The 25,173-nt window shown below is 40.5% G+C and overlaps 1 protein-coding gene across 2 annotated transcripts; it reads right to left on the reverse strand.

Moving 5' to 3' along the window:
* Positions 1-942: 942 nt before the first annotated feature.
* Positions 943-23,455, reverse strand: mapre2 (microtubule-associated protein, RP/EB family, member 2). Of its 2 annotated transcripts, none has more exons than XM_080440363.1 (7): positions 23,398-23,455; positions 14,082-14,209; positions 9,762-9,907; positions 9,384-9,600; positions 8,877-9,019; positions 7,709-7,867; positions 943-2,367 (listed from the first exon to the last, which is right to left on the reverse strand). In XM_080440363.1, exons 2-7 carry the CDS (start codon positions 14,200-14,202, stop codon positions 2,269-2,271), a joined length of 885 nt encoding a protein of 294 aa, XP_080296489.1. In that variant the 5' UTR covers positions 14,203-14,209; positions 23,398-23,455; the 3' UTR covers positions 943-2,268. The 2 variants fall into 2 exon arrangements, with proteins under 2 accessions (XP_080296489.1, XP_080296488.1); XM_080440362.1 differs by lacking the exon at positions 23,398-23,455 and adding an exon at positions 16,231-16,528.
* Between the last annotated feature and the right edge of the window lie 1,718 nt (positions 23,456-25,173).

A 25,173-nucleotide genomic window follows, 5' to 3' on the forward strand; every position in this document is an offset into this window, starting at 1 on the left:
TCGCGAGAGAAATAAGCAACCAGGTCTATGTAAACAAGCCCAAAAGAAGCGGCCACATAATTATGCATAGGCTATTCGAAAATAGCAGATCGACAAGCTCGCGATGTGAAGCGTTGTGAGCTTATAGATCTGCTATTTTCTGAAAAATCTTGGAAGAAATTGTGGAATATTTTTAAAACATTTTAACAACACAAATCTTGTATGGGCGTCTCTGGCAGTGGCACACAATATTTTCAAATGGGGAATCTGCGGACAAATACATATAAATATGGGGGTCCTCCCTTGCCATGAAAATGTTTGAGAACCACTGGTTTAGCAACATTAGGAAACAAGCCCCGAATATGCAACTACGCTTTAGAAAAAAAGCCCAATATTTACAATAAGTCGCTTATAATAAGCAGACATGGCAACACTGCACCGGGGGCGTTCCTTTTAGTACGCCGGCGTGCATCGGAACTGTGTCACTAGCCGAAAATAGCCGATCTACAAGCTCACAACGCGTCCCCTCACAACATGTTGTGAGCTTGTAGATTGTTATTTTATGTTTAATTATGCATTACGTGAAAAGGACGGACAAGTGTTGCCTTTATGGAAATCCTTGGTACTTGTTTACTACAAAGATCAAAGCAGTTATATCATGTCGGAGGACGCACGTTGGAATGGTAATTTTAATCACAACAGTTTATTTTACAAAATGCCCTATTTTTCTAGTAAAAGAAGCAAGCACACACACATCATTGTATAATCGTACCACTGAACTACCTTTGCAAACTGTTAATATAAAGTATTCGATCAATAAATCCTACAATACAAAAAATGACCATACATAACTGACAGCAAGGCATCACTAAATTTGAATTATTAACCATGAGGATTCATGTTAATATACCAAGAACATCATTTTGGAGTGATGCAACAATTTATGGAACCACTCCCTTGGACTGAAACGTGAAATGTTTTTATTACAGCAAATCCATCCGAATCTCAACATCTTTCAAACAGCAGGTTAAACATACAAAAGCTCACTTAACATAGTTTATTTTTTATTAAATATGTAAAAAGCAGGTCAAGTTATTCACAAATAAAATGCAAACATGCAACACATTTTGGGGAATGCATAATGAGTGGGACATGAAAAAACATTTACTATTCATAAGTATTGACAGTACATGTTTACATTCCTTTTCATTTACACAATAATATATGACTAAAGCAATATGGTGCACTTTCGATTTCAATCGTAGTAAATGCAACATATACAAAGTATGTACTGGAATATAGCATGTCAAATTACTCAGTGAACTGACTCGCATCTCCCATAGGTTTGTTGGTTCAAACATGAATTGAAACAAAACAATACTGGATTTTCACTGAATAAGTGAAGGTGGCTAGTTTTCTGTTGGAAGTAAAAAATGAAATAAAAAATAAAAGTTGCTGTAAGACTAGTCCACAATATAATGGTTCTCCAATTCCCATGTTTTGGGCAAACCAAGTCAACCTCTTTCACTGAAACGCACCATAATCTTACATTGAAAGCACATTATTGAGCACACTGATTATCAGAAATGTGAATTGGGAAGATAGTCATGACACATTTGTAGTTGGCATTTACACTACTACTTTTCATTCATATTTCAATGACTGTATCGTCTCACTTCATGAGGATGCAATGCAGATTCTTACACTATGCCTAAGGCTTAATAAATATGGTGAGGGTCTATGGACAGATTGTCCAATACAGATCAAATGTCAGTGCAACATATGGAAGGAGGTTAGATAAGAGCTACTAAGGGCCCTTCCAGGGCTTTGCTTATTGCATTCTTGTGATTAATATGATAGATACAGTATGTAGAATTTAAAAAATAACAAACATAAAAACTGAATGAAGGGAGAGAAGCTGGCAAATTAACACTTGTGCTGACAGGTAAGAAGTACCTGTCTGGACTTCAGCATTTCCACACATCTAGGATGTGAATTGACCTTTCACCCACACAGTCCTTAGAAACTTCTGTGATGGTCTGAGCTTGTCTGCTAGTGGAGGTAATAACAGCGAACCTGCCACAGCATTTTCATCAACAGTCACAAAAACACAGAATATTGAGCCGAGGGTAAAAAAAAATGAGGGTGATTCTTTTCATGAGGTGGCTTCATGTGCTCAGTCTTCAAGAGAACAAAAAGGAAAAGTAACCATGAGGAAAAACTTAAAATCCTTTGACAGTTCTCACGAAATAAAAAGGGGTGGGTAGTTGCGGTAAGGGATGACAACAGTCAGTATTCATCCTGCTCCTGCTGGTCATCTGGTACCTCGTCTTGGACTTGCTGCTCCACCTCGTCCCCATCAGCTTCTGCCAGTTCCGCTGCTCCTTCCTGAAATGATACACACATTAAAGGGTTAACCATTATTAAGATAATCATATAGAAAAATACTACAATACTTTTTCTAGCTGGCATTTTTGCAACAATAAGCCATACAATGTAATCACATTCTGTAAGTGTAAGTGTAAGTGCTTGTCCACTAATTTCCATTGGTGGCTCCACCACGTCCAGTAAATACTGTATGCAAATGCCATGTTTTTGAGGACCCCCTTGAAAACGAGATGATGCATCTCAAGGGGCTTATCCTCTAACAGAAAAGTCTAAATAAATTAAATTAAATCACGCACAGTCTCATCTGGAAGGGAAGAGCCACCGGCTTACAAAAAAATATGTTACTGCTGGTTTATCGTTTAACCCGTTAAAACCAGGAAAGCGTCTGTGTCATTTTACATTATAGCGTTGGCTATTCAAAATTTGCAGATATACAAGTTCAGCGCATCCCTTCGGGCGGCGCCGCGAGCTTGTACATCTGCTATTTTTGAACATTTTAGAAAAATCTTGAAAGAGTGGAAACTACTGGTTTAGAAGGCATTTGTAGAATCGGCCTAAGGTCTTAAAGGGTTAAATAAAAACACTCCCGGACCGGTTTAACCATACTGGTTTGTTTAGCGGTATAGAAGTCGATTTGCTTTGTTTGAAATAGAACTATGGGATCTGTATCATAGGCAAATTGAGATGACCACCACTTACAACAGGTGTTCAAATACCAAAACAGGCATTTCTGGGACAATTTCTTGGACACCAAACCAATTGATTGGTGACTCGTGTCTATATGGGTACATTTGGGTCCCAAATTCAGGATTGATGCTGTAACACTTAATACCACTAGAAGTGTGCTCAGGGTACGTTACAAAGATATGACTCTTCCCTAAATTCTTATTGGCATTTCATCTCTCTAATGTGTCCCTCTCTACAACAAAAGAGCAGCATGTGTTCTTTTCTGTTCCTTCCCCAGAATTGGAGAATCACCAAACAATTGGTTATATGCGTTTACTCTCTGCGTTGATCACCAATTACCAGCATATACTATTTAAATAAGGCTATAGTCCTTCTTGCAGCTGACCCTCTCACTGTACTTATCGGAAGTAAAACATGAAATGCCCCCCCAAAATGTGTTTGCAGTCAGCAAAGTAAGGTACTGAAAAAAGTATTGTTAAAAAAGGTATTGGTATCTTATGAAGAGATTTACAAACGATATCTGTCCCCTGTGCCTGCTAGGTTAAAAATAGCCAAAAACAACGCTCAAATATTCCTTTAAAAAAAACATGTAGGTTTGATCCAATCGAATTTTGAATATATATAATCTTAAATATAAAATATTGTATACATTAAAACGTAATTCTTAACACATTGAATGCCAATCGCGTAGATCTACGCGAACCTATTTAAAGCCGCAGCGTGCCAGTCGCGTAGATCTATGCGAACCGCCGATTCCCATTGAAATTGCCCCAGGTGCACTTTCCGATTTTTTTTGATCCATTTCCGTTTCCGGTCGGAAACGGAATTATTCGGGTTCCAGTTTTTTCGATCGTATCCGCTTCCTGTCTGGGATCCTGTTTAAAACTCGATTTTCTCGGTTGTTGTTTTTCTCCTCGCTGATCACTGTTTAGCGTTGATCGGCTGTATCTTCAAGATGGCGGCACGGATTTGGAAACTATTTTCGCTGGCCGTTTCTCACAGATCCGCTGTGTGTTTAGAACCAAATGAACGCGCACTTTTAACTTATTTAGCGAGGTCTGTGGCGACATGAAAAAAACAAAAAAACAACAATAAAACGCTGGCACTGGTGAGTACATTATGAGATTAAACTCTGGCATGGAATGTGTTAAGACCGCAGAAGTCTCTTTCTTTCTCTCTATGTTCCAGCCGCGTTTGGTTATGAGAAGCATGCTCTCTTGCGTGATAAAATGAATATTTAACTTAACTTACTTATTCTATAGCCTCATTTTAATAAGCTGTAGATACAAGCCCAGACTTTTCCCGGAGAACGGACACACATCACTCCGAGCATCGTGCTGTGAATGAAGCATGGAACAATCTTTCCTTGACATGAAATTATAATCAAAATGATCTATTCAGTCAGATTCAACGTTTGTTTAAATAAAAAAGGTACATGCAAGAGAAAAGGAGACGGTTTTAACGTGAGGGACAATCCAAAGTTTTTGCATCGCTTTTTCGGTCGAGTCTGTGGTTGTGAACTGTTTGCCATCACTACCAAATGGATCGCCTGCTTTCAAGCTTTTTATCGATATACCGAGTGAGTCCGGTTGTGTGCGTGTCTGCTCTGATGTGTTGAGTCAGTGTGTTCACAGCAAGGGAGGGCAAATACATCCAAGCTACAAGCCAACAACGAGTTGCATTTGCGATGCGCTGAGGTCTTGTAGATCGGTCGCGTTCGGCATAAGACACCGTCGTACGACAAGTTTGACTTGAGGCTGCTTGCTCAGAGCTCAGGCTGAAGCAATCTCGTGAGCCCAGCTTAGTGGGAGAAATATGTGAAAAAGTTGTTCACTTCCGGCAGAAAGTGTGAAATTTTGCACCTAGGGGTATTTTTGGGCGCTGAATTCAAAAATTGCCGGATCCAAGAAGTCAGACCAAAGCGTCTGACTTATTAATTAGATATTTAGCATATTTGCTGCAAATATGCTAATTATCTAATTAATTATGCACAATACAAAAATGTACATGGCAGAAATGGATTCTACGGGAAAAAACACATAAGAATCAACTGAGAAAAGTTTGGTACACCCTTTTATCGAATTGTTATATATATCATTATGCCAATTGATTCCTCCCCACACACAGTGTGTTGTCACTGCTGTTGTATTCTACTGACTCACCTGCCAGTGAGGAGCCCCCACCGGGAGGACGTAGAGCTTTTCCACTTGTGGGACAATACATTTATTTCTCATTAACTTGTTTATTTAATCTGTCCTACTCTGTTCTTCTTGGAAGCATTGTCCTGAACATAAACACAGTTCTGTGCATGGTAGATTAGCCGCAAAACATTTGCATTTTCCAGCACACCGTTTTTTACACATGCATTTGATCAGCTCTCGACACCCTTTTGACGCCACCTCTGCCATCACCGTCCAAAATGGACACCAGCCATCGTCCTAACTTTTCACCCATCCCCAATCTACAGGTGAAGGAATCTCTGGGTTGGCAATTTGGGACTGTCCCCAGATGTGACCAGCTTGAAATACTGCTCTCTTCACATGTTGACGAAGTGCCTCCTTTGTGGGAGGAATATTTTCCACTTTTTTTTTTCTTCTGGATTGCTCGTGGTGGCGGACATCAGTTTTCCTCCGTCCCTGAAACTGGTCTTCAAACTCATTTAGGATCCTGGCTATTTCGGGACCAGCCACCAACCACCGGCGAAGAGCCCCCTCATCTTCCTATAATTTGAGTAACCTCTGTCTTGGGTCGTGGTCTGTGGTCTGGCAGTTAGGTTTCGCTTTCGGTTTGCATGCTGCAGTTAGGTTTCGCTTTCGTTTTGCGCGTTGCCAAATCATGTGCGAGAAACAAGCACCGGTGTTGCAAGGAACGTCTACGGTACGTACGGTACGGTACGGTACGGTACAGTACAGTACGTACAGTACGGTAGAGTACAGTACAGTACAGTACAGTACAGACCGTACAGTACAGTACAGTGCAGTACCATACAGTACCGTACAGTACAGTACAGTACCGTACCGTACAGTACCGTACCGTACCGTACCGTACCGTACCGTAGAGTAGAGTAGAGTACAGTACAGTACAGTACAGTACAGTAGAGTAGAGTACAGTACAGTACAGTACAGACCGTACAGTACAGTACAGTAGAGTACAGTAGAGTACAGTAGAGTACAGTACAGTACAGTACAGTACAGTACAGACCGTACAGTACAGTACAGTACATTACAGTACAGTACAGTACAGTACAGTAGAGTACAGTACAGTACAGTACAGTACAGACCGTACAGTACAGTACATTACAGTACAGTACAGTACAGTACAGTACAGTACAGTACAGACCGTACAGTCCAGTACAGTACAGTACAGTACAGACCGTACAGTACAGTACAGTACAGTACAGTACAGTACGTACAGTAGACCGTACAGTACAGTACAGTACAGTACAGTACAGTACGTACAGTAGACCGTACAGTACAGTACAGTACAGTACAGTACAGTACAGTACAGTACGTACAGTACAGACCGTACAGTACAGTACAGTACTGTACCGTACCGTACCGTACCGTACCGTACCGTACAGTACGTACAGTACAGTACAGTACAGTACAGTACAGTACGGAACTGCGCATGCGTCGCATGTGCCCGTGTGTGTGCGCACACGCTGGCTCTGTGTGTGCGTGTGCGAGCACGAGACGACTCGCGCTAAACGTTGCGTGTGTGTGTGGGGACCGCGCTACAGGACGTGCAATAACCTTCACCGGGTATGGTCTAGTTCTCAGTAATTACAACAATTCCGCCATCACCTTTCACAATAGCGTTCTGCTGTTCATGCATCTGATCGTGTGCCAAAGCAGAGAACTTGTGCAATGACAAAGTTCCCCTTGACAAATTCACGATGGGTATCTGGGGAATCATTTGGAAGTTCCTGAAGGTCCGTTACATGCACTGTCAACCATCTAATATGCTATTTTTGAAGAATGAGTTTTCACTGTTGCTACAAAAATATTAAATAAGTGTGAACCCAGTAATATGATCTCATGTGAAAGAATACCCCTGAAAACATAGGTAGAGACACCAACATCATGAGGCTCAGATGAAGCACTTTGGAGTAACACTGGTTTCAATCAAATTTGCCATAAAATAAAAAAAAGTAATCTGCTAAATTAATCTACAGAAACTGAAAATGTCAAAGTATTGCTGCATTACAATTTGGATTTCATCAAAACAAACTTGTTTCACATTCAAAAGTGATGAGGTGTCAAAGATTGGAATACAAAACCTAATTGAACCAAAAACGTTGGCGGCCATCTTTAATTCTCATTTTACGACCAGATCCCATGGGAAAAGTGCTTGGATCCGGCAAAATTTGAAATCGGCATACTTCAAACATGCCATATGCAAATTTTCACACTTTCTGCCGGAAGTGAACAACTGAGCCTTTTTTTGTTACATATTTCCCTCACTAGCTGCTGTGTAAGGTTACAGTCTTGTGAGAATGCGCAAGGCAGACTATCTAACAGTCCTAGAGCCAACTTATCTAATCAGCAACCAAACTGACCCCAACTGCCATGAAGTGTGTTAAGATTAATCGGGGGTTGATAGATCAATCAGGGGTTGATTACATCAACCAAGGGTTGATGAGTGGGACACTGACCTGTTCATCTGCAGAGTAGAGGATCTCCATTAACTGCTCCACAAATGGGGCGGTCTCTTCACCCTGGTCCTGACACAGCGTCTCCACCTCTCGCAGCTTGCTGAAATAAAAGTCTCTCTCCTTCTCCACTCCTTCCAATGCAAGCTTTAATGTGTTCACCTACAAAACATAATCATTTAAACATGCATCAATATTCAACTACACAGGATTTAAGGTAATTTATTGTCACATGCAGAACAATACAGCAGGTAACGTTAGCAACATCGCAGGCAGTGAAATTGCATATACTTTGGTTCAAATCGGACAATGCATAGAAGCATTTCTCAGCACTGAAAAACTAATACTGTTACATCAGTTCTACATTTAGGGACTCAAGGCGGATGCAACTCATTTAGCATTAAATGTCTAATCTTAAACAGCTGCAGTTGATTCAGAATGATGCTGCTCGAGTCCTTACTAGTTACTAATATCAAGAAAGTGGATATATCACTCCAGTTCTCAGATATTTACACTACGCTCCCTGTCTGTCGTAGCCCTACGGTCCACGGTCTTTTCGCGCTGAAATTTTCCAGGTGCACTTTCGGAATTTTTTTATCCATTTCCGGTTCCGGTTTGATGACCGGAAACAGAATTATTTGGGATCCGGTTTTGACGATCACGTCCGCTCCCATTCTAAAGCGCACACTGAAACTCAATTCTCTTCCTGTAGTTTTTTCTCCTCGCATATCACTGTTTAACGTAATCCGCTCTAACTACAATCATGGAGATCCGTTTGACATGCGGTTTTCACTGGGAGATACAGTGGGATGTCGCGGATGTAAACAGACCGTGTACGGCTCAATCTTAAGGATTTTAACAAGATCTATGGCGACATGAAAAAAACAAAAAAATAACAATAACACGTTGGCACTGGTGAGTACATTATGAGATTAACCTCTGGCGGTCAATGTGTTAATAATGTGTTTCTTTTGTGGCTTTATGATTAATGTTTATGTGTAAAGGACTGAACCGTCTTGTTATTGAATCTTGCCTTGAAAATGTAAATGCAAAATTAAACCTTTGCATTTACTTTTTAACAAATCATTTAACATCAGATTTGCCAAATATGTGTCATGCCTTCAAGGTTCCCCATGTAAATTAATGAGTTGAACTCATTCCTTGCCTGTACCTGATCATTAAGCTGTGTGACCTGAGCTTCCAGTTCCTTCTCTCCTTTGGCAGGAGTTGTTGCTGCAGGGATCTTTTTGGCCGATGACGGTCTAGATGACGGTGTTGAAGACTTGGGTGTAGTAGCACTTGCTCTAGAGACTCCTGCAGCAGAAACAGGTTATGGTCAGAGATTGAGGCGATGTACATAAAATAGATGTGGCCAGTAAGATGGAATCTGTTATTAATCGAGAAGGCCAAGCTGGTTTAATTTCTGTCAGAAGTGTTACTAACCCAAACCTAACCTGTAGCTGACATGAATATAAAATGTTCCTTATGCCATCCAACAAAAACATAGTTGATCACTGATGACCATGAATTAATTAATTAAATAAGTTAATTATGTGTGCAAAAATTCATAGATCACAACAAGCTCATTTTATCAATACTGATACATATATTATGTATATAACGGAAAACATGTTACCCAAGAACCATTACTTTCCATTGTCCATGGCATTCATCTTACCTGCGGTAGGGGAGCTTGCTGCATGGTGGGACTTCTTTGGCAGGTTGAAGATCTGCTCGCCAGGATCTGGTGGAGGAATGGCATCCTGACCCTGTCTGGACTGAAGAGGGTCATACTCCTTACCATCGTAGTTGGCGTCAAAGAACTTCTTAAACCACTGGATGAAGTCCAGGTTGTCCTGAAATCTGCCTTTAACTAGCTTCTCCACAGGAATAATCTGAATAGAAGGTGAGGAGGGGAAGGGGAAAACCTCTGTTAAAATAATACAAAAACATCAAAGAATCGTTTAAATTATGTGCCAAGTGAAGCACATTTAGAGAAACAATACAAAGTGGAGGTGAAGCAATTACAAAACACTGTAGCAATAAGCAAACCCACCTTATCAACATTCATCCTTTTGAACGATGCCTGCAGCACTTTAAAGTTATGAATGTACTCATGCTCCAGTTTGGCTTGGAACTTGACCTTCTTAAGGCCGATGCAGCCAGGGAAGAGCATGTCCATAAACTGGCAGTAGGCAGCTCCTACAATGGCAAGAAAATGACAGTTAAGCCAGTAAGCCCTTCTTAGGAAATAAAAAGGTTGTAACAAAGATTGTTTATTTATTAATTTGTGTGTGTGTGTGTGTGTGTGTGTGTGTGTGTGTGTGTGTGTGTGTGTGTGTGTGTGTGTGTGTGTGTGTGTGTGTGTGTGTGTGTGTGTGTGTGTGTGTGTGTATGTACATATGTCACAGGGAAATTGGCATTCCAGGGAAATTGAAAGAGGAGCGCTCGCTTTTAGGCGCGGGGCTTACGCGAGGCTCGCGAGGAGGAGGCGCGAGGCGGGGCTTTGATACGAGGCGGCGGCGCGAGGAGGCGGCGCAAGGCGGGGCTTTGATGCGAGGCCGACCTGGCTTTTGTTGTTCCCCCCCACATAGCAACCAGGAAGCTACGCTAGGGGAACGGTGAACACGCGTTCACATGCACACGTGATAATAGTTATTGTCCATGACGGAGGCGCGCCGACTCAGCAGAGCTTGAGGCCGAGGAGGCGCGCCCTCGCGCCGACCGGCCGAAGGCCTGCTAGTCGAATCAGCGCCGTCCGAGTTGTGAACCGATAGGGGGAGAATAGATCTTTTCATGGGTTACAGTCTATGGTTACTATCCAGTGTCCACGACGACACACATGTGTGTGCTCGGAAATAAGGACCATACCGGTATTTCTTTCATGTTATAAGCATTGACTTTATAGCTTTTCTAGAAGCGTTTCTCCAACTTTCCAAGAACAGAAGCCATTAGTTTCTTCCATTAATTTCAGCACAGTGAAAATCAACAATGCAGAAACTTGCTCGAGATAGATGATGCAACTATGTGTCATCTTAATTTTTTGTCAAAATTACTTTTAAAGCTGCAACAGGGGACTTATTTGAAGGAATAAAACCTTATTTTAACCTACACTATCTGTGTGGTAGATTATGTACATAAAATATAATTAGAAAATGTGCAATGGTTGGAGGTGGTCTCTCCACTCCACCATAAGTTTAGACCCTGGTGTTGGGTAGAACACCCACTGGTTGACAAGTGGGGAAGCACTGGCTCAGGCGAAGTGTCCTTGAGTAAGACACTAAACCCATTTAGACAGGGAAAGAATCTGTGTAATTTTTATATTTCTTTGGCTATTGAAAAATAGCAGATATACAAGCTCATAGCGCGTCATCGAGTGCCACGCTATGAGCTTGTAGATCTGCCATTTTTGAAAGATCCTGAAAATGTGTGCAAATCTTTCAATATATATTTTATTAAAGCAAATATTTGTAACTCAAATCTTTGCTTCTGGGGATTCTACAAATGTCTTCTAATTCCGTGTTTAGTATTTAGTACCAGGGTCCCCCATCCATGAAGCAAAGATTTGAGTTGAAAGAGGTTTGCTTTAAAAATATGATTCAAAGATTTGCACAAATTTTCACGATTAAATTTTTTTTTTGCAGATCTACAAGCTCAGTGCCGCGCTATGAGCTTGTATATCCACTATTTTTGAATAGCCAAAGAAATCTTTAAAAAATTCACAGATGCTTCCCTGGTCTTAACACTTTACCTGCCAATCACGAGTATAACCGTTGATGAAAAATACACCCGTTTACTGCCAAAAAAATCCATCCACGAGTATAAAAAAAGTTTTTTTTTTTTTTTCAATTTATACACACAGAACCAGAGATATCACGATCCAAAGATTTCTAGCTCCATTCACTCCTTGGTTAACTTATTACTTTAAAATCCTGTATCTCGGCTCCTTAAAAAAAAAAAATTAAACACTGGCACTGGGGGAAGTAAAATAAAAAAAACCCTCTGGCAGGGAATGTGTTAATGGATGAATTGCTCCTGATGAGCAGGTTGGTGCCTTGCATGGTTGCCAGACTGTGTGAATGACTTTATGAATGGGTGAATGTAATGCAAATTGTAAATAATATAAAATTGCACCGTTTACCATTAAGTAGCTCTGTCTGAAGCTTATATGCCTAATATCTCCCCTGGCCAAGCAGTATTATGTTTTGTTCCCCGTGCGGGAGACCCGAGTTTGAATCCTGGGTGTTACATTTGTGATTACCGCTCTCCGCCAGGAAGAGGACAAGACGTACAGATTATATATATATATAATCACACTTATTGGAACGGTCTCTACATGCAGTTTGCCTCGCGGCACGCGTCGTTGTATTAGCTCAGATGGAAATGTAGCCGAGATGGAGTTGTTTATTTGAGACGAGCTGACCTGTTCTTATTGAGAGTTAAATAAAATACCATTATTGACGTAAATAAGCCTTTACAGCACGGAACTCTGTAAAATGAATGCCAGGGTGCCGTGGACGACTGGTTGAAGAAAAACGTCTTGTATTTGGGAATATAGAGGTTTTATAGAGATGCCAAAAGTTAAACAAATTATCAATTTGATTTAAAAAATATATGTCTCTGCTTGGTGCGATGACATCGTGTTCCGTTTTACATTTTATCTTTAATATCGCAATCCAAATCATATCCATAACGTTACTGAACTTACTCTTTATGTAGCGCAGCAATATATTCCATGGAAAGGAAACCGGGACGCTAAGATTGATCTCTCAGCCACAGCTTGTAGATCGGCTCTTTTCGACTAGTTGTTGGATATAGTTCCTACTTTTCAGATTGACAGTACAGTATGTCTTCATCTCTTTCTGCTGTGTAAGTTAAAGGAGAATTCCGGACAAATTAAGTGTTATCTTTCATGTCTCGTTACTCACCTAGCGACGTAAAAAGTGGCGTTCTTTTTTTCCATATATTCCCCTGTCGTCATTTTTTAAACACCCTCCGTTGTTATAATGGGAGCGCGAGGGTTAGTGAAGTTCGTCTATTATAACCGACGCAATGTTATTTTTTTCTCTACTACGATTCATTGTAGAGTCTCATGATAGTCAAACATGCGCTGAAAATTCCTGCGAGCCTGCCGTTAATGGCGAACGATTTAACACTGGTTGCTTGTTTCCAGAATCTGGCAACACAAGTTGCCAGGTTCTGGAAAGAAACAAGCATTCAGTGTTAAATCGTTCGCCATTAACGGCAGGCTCGCAGGAATTTTCAGCGCATGTTTGACTATCATGAGACTCTACAATGAATCGTAGTAGAGAAAAAAATAACATTGCGTCGGTTATAATAGACGAACTTCACTAACCCTCGCGCTCCCATTATAACAACGGAGGGTGTTTAAAAAATGACGACAGGGGAATATATGGAAAAAAAGAACGCCACTTTTTACGTCGCTAGGTGAGTAACGAGACATGAAAGATAACACTTAATTTGTCCGGAATTCTCCTTTAACCTCTTCAAATAGCGCATGTTTGCAACTAAGATCTACCTGAAAAGGATGATCAGCACTGCCTGTGGTAACTTTTAAGCATTCTGTAAACATATTTATTTTCTGTGCGTCTCCTGCTGCGAGTTTGTGCACCGTTTGCGCAGTGACATTGATATGCGCATTTGGCTCAAAAAATCCTCTGCGCCCCGTCTGCGTCCCAGGGGAGATTAATTTGCGTCCCAAATACATATTTTTACGTCCCCGGGACGTCGGGACTCCCTTCTCAAGCCCTGCTTAACTGTCATTCACAACATATTTGAAGACATCCACACAACATAGCCAAATATCTCTTCCAGAAAATTGTCCCTGAATTATAGCCTAGTTTTACAAATTAAATTCAAATGTTAATCAAGTCTTCATGGCAACATGAATATTAGTTGGGACAGTACACAACAAGAGTCATTTCAAGTTTAAATTAAGCTTTTGGAAAATGATCAGCCGTATCATGTGCGATTGGGAGCCATAAATACCCATAAAAAGACAACAACCAAGAAGAGAGACGACACAGAGAGGAATTGGTATTATTTCCTAGACTCACGCCTTAAGACAACACTGTTGCTGTTTACTAGACAGAGACATGACAAACTCTACATCTTATTTATAGATTCCTAACCTCTACAAGAGAAAGGTGCAGATGTTTTCTAGGCTGCTTTTAACATACCCATGCTAAAGAACAAACAGACCATCACTGTTATGTTAGTGACAAAAAGAAAATAGAACTAAAGCATTCCTCAAAACTTGGGATTGCAGAGATGGAGAACGAGGAAGAGGAAGAGAGGAAGCCATAAGCACGTTTTTGTTTTGTTTTGTTTTTTTAGAGAAGAATTTTGATCTCACCTGAGGAGAGCTGCTCCACTTTAGTGTAGTTCAGGCAGAGAAGATCGTTTACCCAGGCAGTGATGTCATGCCTGCTCATAGTCTCCTGGGTTATTGAGGTAGAATATACATTGACCGCCATCCCCCAACTGAAATAGAAATATCACAAATAAATCAAATAATGGTTTTGGGTCAGAACACTTAACCACATGAATCCTAGCATCCCTATTATGGGCATGTGATAATATTAGGCAAACATTAGGCAAAAATAGACAGACAGTCAGCTAAAATAGCAGATCTACAATCTCAAAACACATCACAACTCTTTGTGAACAACTCTTTGTAAATAATCTATTTGTGCTATTTGACATACAACAAGTATATAGGGTTTAAGTAGTTAACTATTGACAAAAACAAGCATCATTCTGTACATAACAGAGCCTAAAGAATTTAGAAAGTTAAAATTCCAGACCAAAAATAGTGGCAACAGAGAAGTCAATGCCACGATTAAGAACCATGATAGTTGATTAATTGAATACATAGGACCACAATAGAAACAAGTCCCCAGGACTTTTTTTGTATTATCCTTTTAGCCTTAATGTCTTACTGTACCACGTGCCGTTTACATTTCTGACTAATAAAGAATTAAATCAATCAATAGTGAGTTATTGTGGTTCAGACATCAAGCAAGGGTCCAAGTCTCAATTGGAAATGCAACAACTCTATGTGCTGCAATTATCCCAGTGAACAATATTCCACAGTATTCCAGCAACTTGAGTCTAATATAGTTCATTTCAATGATTTCAACAAAAACTAACTAACTATTAACTCAAAAAGAGAGATTCAGTAATGTATACAGCTGTAGGCAATATCAATGCTCTCAACAGTAATAAAAGAAAAAAAGCAAAACAAAAAAAACACATCTGCCCTTGATTGGATTACATTAACTAAAATGTACTGTAATTACATCATGCCAGCCTAATCATTATTCCACTTTCAAATACAAAAGCATTCAAGCGTGGTGTAAGGTGGGATTTTGTATAACAACCGTTATCATTTAAAGCAGTGGTTCTCAACCAGTGGTCCGGGGACCACCAGTGATCCTTGAGGGGGTTCCAGGTGGTCCCCAGCTAAATGATGGAGAGTTATTGGCAACCAAATGGACACTTATAGATCTTTAACTCTTGAGTGTAAAATGAAACCAAATGATTTAGTTTCATTTCTCAAGAGTTAAAATATTGTTAAACATCCACATTTAATTAAATCAAAATCAAATCTTTTGATCAACGTTTGCCTGTTGTATCTCCTGGTACCACATCAATGCAGCATGGACTTGTGGACAAACATCGTATCCAAGGACAACAAAATATTCCTAGTCTTGGGTCTGAGAGGCTAAATCTCATCAAATGGTGGTCCGTGGCTCAAATGGAGAATAAAAAAATGGACCTTGGTATGAAAAGGGTTAAAAACCACTGCTTTAAAAGATAATGTCAGAGAGCCTCCAGTGACTCCTTGGGAAGGAAACTGGGACAGTAGGTATCATGTCAACAAAGCGGATGTCTGTTAGCTTTGTTAGCCATGCAGGGACACAGATAGCGGCATACGGGGGGCTGTGCAAGATGCCTGGGACGAATTTTACACAGGAAAACGATCATGAGCAACTCATTAAGGGGCTTTACGTGTGACAATATGACTGCAATACATTCACCGCAACACATGATCTGCATCAAACATGACATGTCATGATGAAAATATTCTTAAGCAGAGAGAGGGGCGGCTGGGTTTTCGCAGAACATTTTTTTGACAAGCTCCCCGAGCACCGGAGGAAAACTCGTCCGGGTCCATGCCATTTGGCACAACTGTACTCGAACAACACTGCCATTTATAGTGGACATTTATGAAGCATAATTCCGATTTCATATCAGCCATGGGGTGTTTCTTGGAAGGGCCTTAAGGGGCTATTTACGCCATAGCTTCCACTGATAAGACCAGCTCTGAGACCAGACTGGGGGTTTAGCAGCTATTACTCAGTCTACCGCCAGTGTCGTATCGTTGTATGAAATAAAAACGGTTCAAAAAGGCGTTGTTTTATGTTGCAGCATCTTAATTCTAAATGAAAGCCCTTCTGTGCGAGCCCACGACAACAACTGCGGCATTTACAACGGTTTACCTGTAGGCGCGCTCTCCTCGCACTGTGTTTTTTCTGTAAGGAATGATGTTGGATCCGTTGTCCGATGGGACGATGTCGTTGTTATTCTCTCCATTTGGGGACAGTGCTTGGGTGGGACCAGGCATTTGGGGTCTCTAAAATATTAGAACAGATATTCTGTTCCCGATCCTCTGGCAAAAAAAGGACGATGCAAACGCTAAGAAAAGTGCCGCACCTCGGGCTTGTTCTCCCTGCTTATTCTTCACAAATCTCAGCCTAGTCCGTGACGTTGCTGCGCCCTGTTCACGTGACCGTTGGGGGCGGCTGCTTGTTCCTGATCTCTGATAGTAGGTTAAGAAATAGTACAGCAAATACGATCGATTAGTATGTTTAACTGAAGATTTCCACTAACCTAGCCAGGTCCAGTCAGAAAGGGGAAAACAATTGTCCCATTAATATCCAAGTTGTTATATAGACGAAAAGTGAAAAGCCCTTAATGAATGCAGCCTCTCAAACCATCTGAGGAGTTTTGTGTGATTGAAAGATGCAGCCAATCCAGTTTCTCTCTCAAAACAATGGGAGGCAATCACTGGTTTCTTTGCATTTAAGGAGGACATGCCAGAAAAAAGAAAGGGCTTATCATTTGTCAGACTGATAAGAATTGGACTGATGCCAAAGGCCACCTCATATATTGAGTGATTGAATTACACATTGCTGTATAATTCAATCATGCATCTAAATGTGTATGTATCTGTCCAACTGCCTGCATGACAATGAGCAGAAGACCAAAACAGTCCAAATTGGTCAAATGGTAGGATATAAAAAGTATCCCCCCTTCAGATGTTTTTCATATTTTATTGTTTTGCAGCATTGAATCACAGTGGACTTTATTACGCTTTTTACCACTGACCAACAGAAATATACTGTATAGTCTATATTAACAAAGTGACAACAACACATGCAAAATGATTATAAATATCTAACATTAAACATTAAACAACATTAAAAAAGTACAGTACTTAAAAACTAGAGCATAAAGCAATGGACCAATCCAAGAGTATCTTTGATAAACGGTCTTGAAAAGTACCAATCAGGGACATTTAGGATACAAGGAGATTTCAAAGGCACAACATCCCTTGAGCAAAGTAAAGTCCAATATAATTACTGGAAAAAGTTAAAACATGTTGCAACTGTAAATGTGCCTAGAACAGGCTGTCCTACATTCAGTGAGAGGGCAAGAAGGGTACCGGTCAAGGGAGCCACCAATGACCCAGGGGCCAGGGCAGGGCAACTCTTAAATTAACAACTAGAGCCCTAATCTGTACTTCGTTGTACAACGGTGTCGCGCGTCAAAAATAGACGGTACAAGCTCACAATGTGTCGCTGTGGGCTTCCTTGTACTGCAGATCTGCTATTTTTGAAAAGATGTTGCCTATAACGAACGACACATGTCCAAAATAGGGACGACGGGTTGAAAGTGGTTAAATACAGGGAAACTGTAGAAGAAAACCTCTAGTCTGCAATGTAACAATGACTTGGGATTAAATGTAGTCTGTCTTCCAGCAGAACAATGACGCAAAGCAAAAGCCACTAAGCCAGGTCAAAAAGGTCGATATCCTGGAGAGCAAAACTAAGTCAGAGCCTGGTTCTCAATCAAATTCAAAATGTGTCGCAGGACTTAAAAACTGCAATTAAATTAACAGTCTCCATCCAACTTAGCAAGTTGGCATGCAACAGTTCTTTGTACAGTTGTTAGTTAAACAGTTGTGCAAAGAATGATCAATAATTGCAATCTCCAGATGTGCAAAGCTGACAGACATATTCAAAGGTGTGATTACCAAAGGGGGTGAATTTTGGAATCAATATTTTTATGTTTAATATTTGAAAATTAAATACATTTAGATAATCACATGTATTTCCCCTATGACATTAGAGTATCATTTTATTTAGATGAATTTAAAAAGCCTATTTAATGTTGTAATTGTAAAATGATAAAATATGAAAAGAAAGGGGGGGCTGGTAGGTAAGGTAACCAGTCCAGGAGTGAGTGGAAGTTCTGCAACCACTGCAGGACATATATAATACCATGATACTTTTGTCTAGTGCTGACTGCAGCACTAGATGGTACATTAGCACCGATAGGCACCCTCAGCACATAAGCTTTACGTGTATGTGATTCCATACACAGCACAAGAAATTCCAACTCCATTTCAATAGTTTCAATATTCAAGATTTTTATGACTATCTTATATACATGTACACCAAAATACAAGCATTTGTTTTTGGTTCCTCAATTCTGCAGTAGCAAACAATAACAAAGAAATAATAAATAGCAACAATAGTAAAAAGGAAAATAAAAATAAAACACTTCTTTCTTATGCGCTTGTGCACACTGCCCTGTATAAATATCTATTTTACATGTATTATGTGCTGTATAGTACATTTACACAGTGTGAATGTTTGTGTGTAGTCTTGATATACAAGGTGTCATGGGCCAGTCAGTGTGTGCGTGTGGTATCATGTGTTTAAATATTGAGGTAGGTTTGTGAGCTATCAGCGATTGTGTGTATGTGTAGCTGCCTCTACACACAAGCAGACAGGCAGACAAGGGAGGATTAGTGTCCCCCAAAGCAGTCCAGTACCCAGAGTACTAGCCTAATCAATGATGAATTTAGACCTGGGACCCTGAATGCAGCACCACAACTGTGAGCAACCAGTCTGCTCTAGAACAAGTGGAAAGGTGTGGACAATGCCAGGTCAAATGTGCTCCTTACTACATCAGCTGATGGTGAGCCAAATAGCAAAACAATGCATGATCAATCAATGAGTCAATAACACAAGTGCCACAACTGTCATTGCCAATGAATTAATGCTTGTCAGTGCATTAGGCTTGTAAGGCTACATGAATGCATTGTGCAATGAAGTCCCAAAGCAAGTAGCAGGTCTTTTCAATCCCAAAAGTGACACCAATAGTACATAATATCTAGTTATAACACAGACTGTTTTCATTTAATTTACAGACGAGTAATGGCCCTATGCCATGATGGAACATGATGAGTTGCAACTTGCAAGCAAATCATTGGGTCTTTTCTTGCTTCAAAGTGCAATTCCTGTACATTGTGGTGGGGGAAGGTAACTGTGGTGAGAACTGGAAATACTAATAGAATGCTGTAACCATCTGAGCACTTAACATAAACCCTAATAGCCCCCCCACAAAAACACAAACGTTTTTCAAGACTACAGTTTCTAAGCAATTTAAGGCATAAACAAGGAACACAATTGGTTGCTTAACCACCATTTCATCACTCAAAGCAATGTCCAAATCAATAGATTTTAAAGTAGTTTAAGCACTAATTTCAAACATAGCCCTGGGTAGGCAACCCGGCCTGGCAGAGCTCTGCGCTCCCAGGAGCGCACTTTTCTAGTTTCGTCTGTGCTCTGTTTTTGTAGTATACTAGTACTTGTGGTAGTCAAAACCAGCCAATAATGGCAGTGGTGTTTGTGTAGTTACAAAGTGTTGGAGGTGCATTGCTATGCACTTAGAACCTCTGCAGACCGCCCGCACTCCGTTGTGCAGGCCGTGGTCGCACCTTAAAAAGGGATAGTTCACCCAAATAATAATTTTATGATGAGCAGGGGTTCCGGTAGGAGACACAAAGGAGACTCTTTGTGTCTCCTACCGGAACCCCTGCTCGTCATCAAATTATTGGCTTAGGATTGGAATGCTTCGAAAACAAACAAATATCCATGAATTCAAGTCTCCATGGGGTGAGTAATCGAAAAAAAAGAAAGAAGTCATTTTGGGGGTGAACTATCCCTTTAATAAATGACATGGCATTCATGGAGACAGTGAGAGTTACCCTCACTATACTCTTGGTTCTGTATTTCTAATGCGACCCCCCATCCAGCCATTACACTGGTCCGGGGCGCAGCCTGAGGAACAGGAAAGAGAAAAAAAAGTCAAGGAAACAAACAACTAACTACAGAGTAGGGTTAGTTGTTTGTTATAAAAAAAACTGTCATCTTTGAGTCAGACGCCATCAAACCACAATAAGCATGAACCAGGCTTTAAGGCCTGATTATGCTTTGCACTTCCGTGTAGCTGGCAGCCAAGAGGGTCTGCAGACAGCGGACAGGGGAAGCCTGTATCATGCTTCATGCAGACTGCACGGTATCCACCTGTTTCCTAGGCTTTTCACTGTGTTCCACTTCCTGTCTTTTGATCCAATGAAATCCAGTGAAACCGGTCAGATGACTAATGATATCCAATGAAATCTGACAGGAAGTGGAAAACACACAGCCAAGAAACAGGTGAATACACAGCATTTGTGGCTATATGATTCAATCAAGGCCTGAACGACAGTGCGTGGAATGTATAACTATGCCAGGTGATACAAGAAGAAAGAAATGTTTTAAAAAATGGTATGCAAGACCAGAAGGACCAAGGAAGAGAAGTATGGATGAGGAGAAGCATCAGCAGTTTACTTTCGAATGCGAGTCTGTCGACTTCCAACATTGACCATTCATTGCGTCACATCACACCTCACAATCAGCACAGAAAACGCACAGACTCAGAGCTCCTGTTGATGTGTCAGAAAGCCTGGCCGTGACTTTGCGTCTTTTTGCAACGGGATGTTCGCAGCAAAGTGTAGCAGCAAGTTACAGATTGGGCAGTTGCACGGTGTCAAAGATCACTCCAGAAGTGTGCCAAGCCATTTGGAAAAGCCTGCAGCTGGAGGTTGTGGCCTTTCCGACACCGACACACTGGGTGGACATTGCACAGGATTTCTGGAGAATATTGAATTTCCAACTGTGTCTGTGTGAGGCATCGACAGGAAGCTTGTCCAGATCATAGCCCCTCTGAGATCTGGTAGAAACCTTTTCAATTATAAGGAGACTGACAAACTCAATTGTTCTGATGGCTGCATTTGATGTACTTTACTGCTTCACAATGGTGAGCCCCCCCCCCCCCCCCCAACCCACTGAATAGAAACCGACGCAAGATGTAAGATATAAGATAAGATATACTTTGTTGTCCTGCAAGGGAAATTTGTCTTGGGCTCCATGTCGCTCCATCACACAACGCACTGCAGCGCAAGTAACAATGCATGTACACATGCATAGTACATAGCCTAGAATAGATCATACATACACTCTCACATAAACGTGCTATCCCTATTCTGGGCATGTCATAATACGCAAAAATAGCAGATCGGCTATTTTCGGCAAAGAGATTTGGTGTAGAGGGAAAACATTTGGGGACAATGTATAGACCCCAGGGGGGTCAAGAAGTATAGGGTTTAAGTGGTTGCATTGACATATTCATTAAACTGTGTCTCTTGCCCTGTCTAGAGCTGTGTCCAGTGTGCATGCATTTGTTCACACATTATTTGCATGTTGTCATAATTAGTATGTTGGTGTTAAGCAGACGTGGGCTTTAAGAGCAGTTAGTCTCTCTCCCGTGCACATACGTGTGCCATACGTGTCTCTCTCTCTGTCTCTGTATGCATGCATCATACATGATCATAGTCGTGCGGCGAGACATACATAGCAATCTTAATTAACTTGACAAATTAGATCAACAGGACTTGCAACCAACTTTTTTTTTACAAGCACGGATTATCAACCATGAGACAATAGTTGCATGGCTTCAGCTAAATGGAGGAGCAAATTGGCATAGTGTAAATCCCATACACCGGACGGACAGCCTATGTATCCCATACCATGGAGGGACGGTGAGTCTGTGATTATGAACTCTCAATAATAACATTGTTGTCAGTGACCAATGTGAAACATACTTAGGAATTTAGTTCCTTGGTATGCTGGCAGCAAGCACAAGAAATAAGACTCTGAACACACTGAACACAGTGTAGTAGTTTGTGAAATTAGCTGCGAACAGACAGACACACACACAGAGGCGAAAACATACTCTCTGCTGGGCCATTCCGGCCTGTCGGAGATAAATAATAAGACCAACGCCGATTAAAACCAGATACCGTCCATAATATCTTAGTCCCCAATAATATAGTACTCTACTAATATCATGTAGTACCACTTGTTGCCATTTACTATGTTGTCTGGAATGATTCTTGTAATTCTCTGCACTTTGGCATTCTGAATGATCTGCCTGAAGGCAACACCTGGAGTTCTGGGTTCAGAATGTGTGTAGGCTCGTTCAGAATCTTCTGCCTCCCTGACCCTGAGCACATCATTATTTTTCAAATTAATAAGACGTGCAAACTTAGACTTTACCCATGCTGACAGGTCACCAACCTTAGTACTTGTACAATATCGAATCACACTATCTAAACACTAGCATAGTTTACTGACACCAAATAATCTATAAGCCTTCTCTGTATACTATGAGCCTAGAACAAAGGTTTTCAATGTAGCCTGCAAGACATGTGAGTGAGCTGTGGACCCCAAGATATGTAGCTTAAGTTATATAAATGAACCGGATTTACAGGATTTAAGAGTAGCTAAAATTGTGAATGATTGATCACCAATTGACTTTGGATCGAACATCATCTCAGTTTTATTCACATACAGATCTAGCCATGGTTCACATGACGCTTGTACATGTTTCAGGGCTAATACAGATCAGAAATGTCTAAAGCCCATATGTTAGATTAAAATTTTAAGGAAATTACAACTCCTCCAAGTTTATTGTTGACACGCGCAACCAAAGCAGTGAGAGCTGCATCTGATGCAAAACAAAAACATGCCAAAAATATTTTTAGATATCCGTTTTTAACAACGACAACTTGATGTGCATCTAGCTCATACATACATACCATAACCATTTAATGCTTCTTCACCAGCCATAATTAGCCCTGTTAGCTTACGTTAGCTTAGCTAGCGATGAGAGAGACACTGGTTGTCTCAGTATGATCAACTGTGACTGCCAGTGTCGGCCAGAATAAATCAGCCCAACAAAGTCAGTGATTGAAGTGCTGAGACTCGGACATGATCTGACAGCGACCACGGTAACCCTAAAGCTGTCATTAGGAGGTCCTCCCTCCATACTCTGACAGAGAGCTACTACAGCACACAACCCAGCCAACTAACTAACCACTAACTGGGTGTAATGTGAACTAACGACTATCGGAAGAGAATGCAACAAGTATTACACAACATGATGGACGTTTCGAGACAAAGCGCACACTGTCGGACTGATTTTGGACTCACCCAGTGAACTGAGATCTCCAGGTACTCGGTGTTAAAAAAAAAGCTGCTATTTTCCTGAGTCAGTCACCCCAAAACCCCACCCTCTCCAACCGCCCATGTCCACTAGCATGTGACGCTCAAAAACGCACACATGTTTCATTGGACGGGAGGTCGCCGCTGCTGCCACTGATTGGTTGACCTGTAACATCTGTTCTGTTTTGGGCCAATCATATCCTGATGCGTTGCCCATTGACTAGTACAGCTGCCAGATGTTAACTCTCCTTTCACCGAACGCATTGATTGGCCTGCTGCTGGAAAATGTACGTAAGAAAATGTCAGAGCCGTATGTGACATTACTGACTGCATGTGACATTTAAAGGTAGGGTAAGTGATATTTTTGGGTTAAAACAAAAAGTATTTTGTTAAAAGGTTATATATATATTCTGATAGTAATCATTGCTATAGAGTGTTTGTTCAGTAACAGGAGTCTCCCCTTCTCTCCAGCTCTTTAATAAACAGAAAATACATTTTCCAGTAGGTGTCAAAATCTCAGCCAATCAGGAGAAAGTACCCATTTTTAAGCTTACATTTTTATAGTGTTCCAGTTCCAATTTTGCCTGCTCATTTCTTAGTGTCATCACTTCCAATTTCACTTGTTTAATCTATATCCTGATTGAGTTCTCTATCCTGATTGGATAAAATTGGAAATGAAACTGAAACTGAAACGAAAATGCATTTTCTGTTTTATAAAGAGCTGGAGAGACAAGGAGACTCCTTTTACTGAACAAACACTCTATAGCAATGAGTACTATCAGAATATAGAGCTATTTAACACTTATTTTAACCAAAGAAAATCACTTACCCTACCTTTAACTGTATGTAAATTAGTCCAAAAGCCCCCTACAATAGAGCAGTGGTTCTCAACCAGTGGGTCGGGTTGATTGATTGATGATTGATTGATTGATGTACTTTATTTAGTGAGACATGAGAAACAGTACATGGAAGTACAATTCACAATACAAGGTCTACTATTGGATAACTCATAAAGCACTAAGCTTGTTTAATTAAAATGAGATCCCTGCACGCACACAAATCATGATGACATATAAGAGACAGACAGCTACACTACTATACAGAACAATTAAGACATTTTTAATACCTAAAAGGAAGAAAGAAAAGAAAACAGATCATTACTGCATCAAAAGTTATCAACAAACTATAAAAACTGGTCAAATATTGGCCAAATTGTCAAATTATATGAAAAATTATGTTTTCACAATATGTATCTGTCGATCCAAGTCAAAGAAAATGGAATGCCTAAACTCCTACATTCCAAGTGCTTGTCAGGGTGCGGGGTCCCCAGTTCAAATATGATCATTTTGGGGGGTCTTGGCCTGAAAAGGTTGAGAACCACTGCAATAGAGGAAAGAAAATAGAACCTAGTTATATCATTGATTTTGATTTATTTAGATTTTATTATCAGAATTAAAAATTCTGTATAGCATTATCAAAATCATAAGAAGGACAAGAATCAGGTTCAGCATATGACTTGGCTAAACTGTATTGCCATTAGTCAGATTTATGAGTGCCTTTTTCAAGTTACATCAATAACAATATCACCCTTTTGAGAAATGGCCACAGAGGAACCATCTTTGGGCTTTAAGTAAAATGTGTTTTTATTGACCATTATGTTACCAAGAGGGAAATACAAAGAATATGTGTCTGCTTCCCATATAGTATTTTGTGTTTATAGAGTTACAACCATGGGTGAAGATCCCAGTCATTCATACTTATTAA

This window comes from Gymnoscopelus braueri (genome assembly GCF_963280865.1).
Source record: "Gymnoscopelus braueri genome assembly, chromosome: 10".
Lineage (NCBI taxonomy): Eukaryota > Metazoa > Chordata > Actinopteri > Myctophiformes > Myctophidae > Gymnoscopelus > Gymnoscopelus braueri.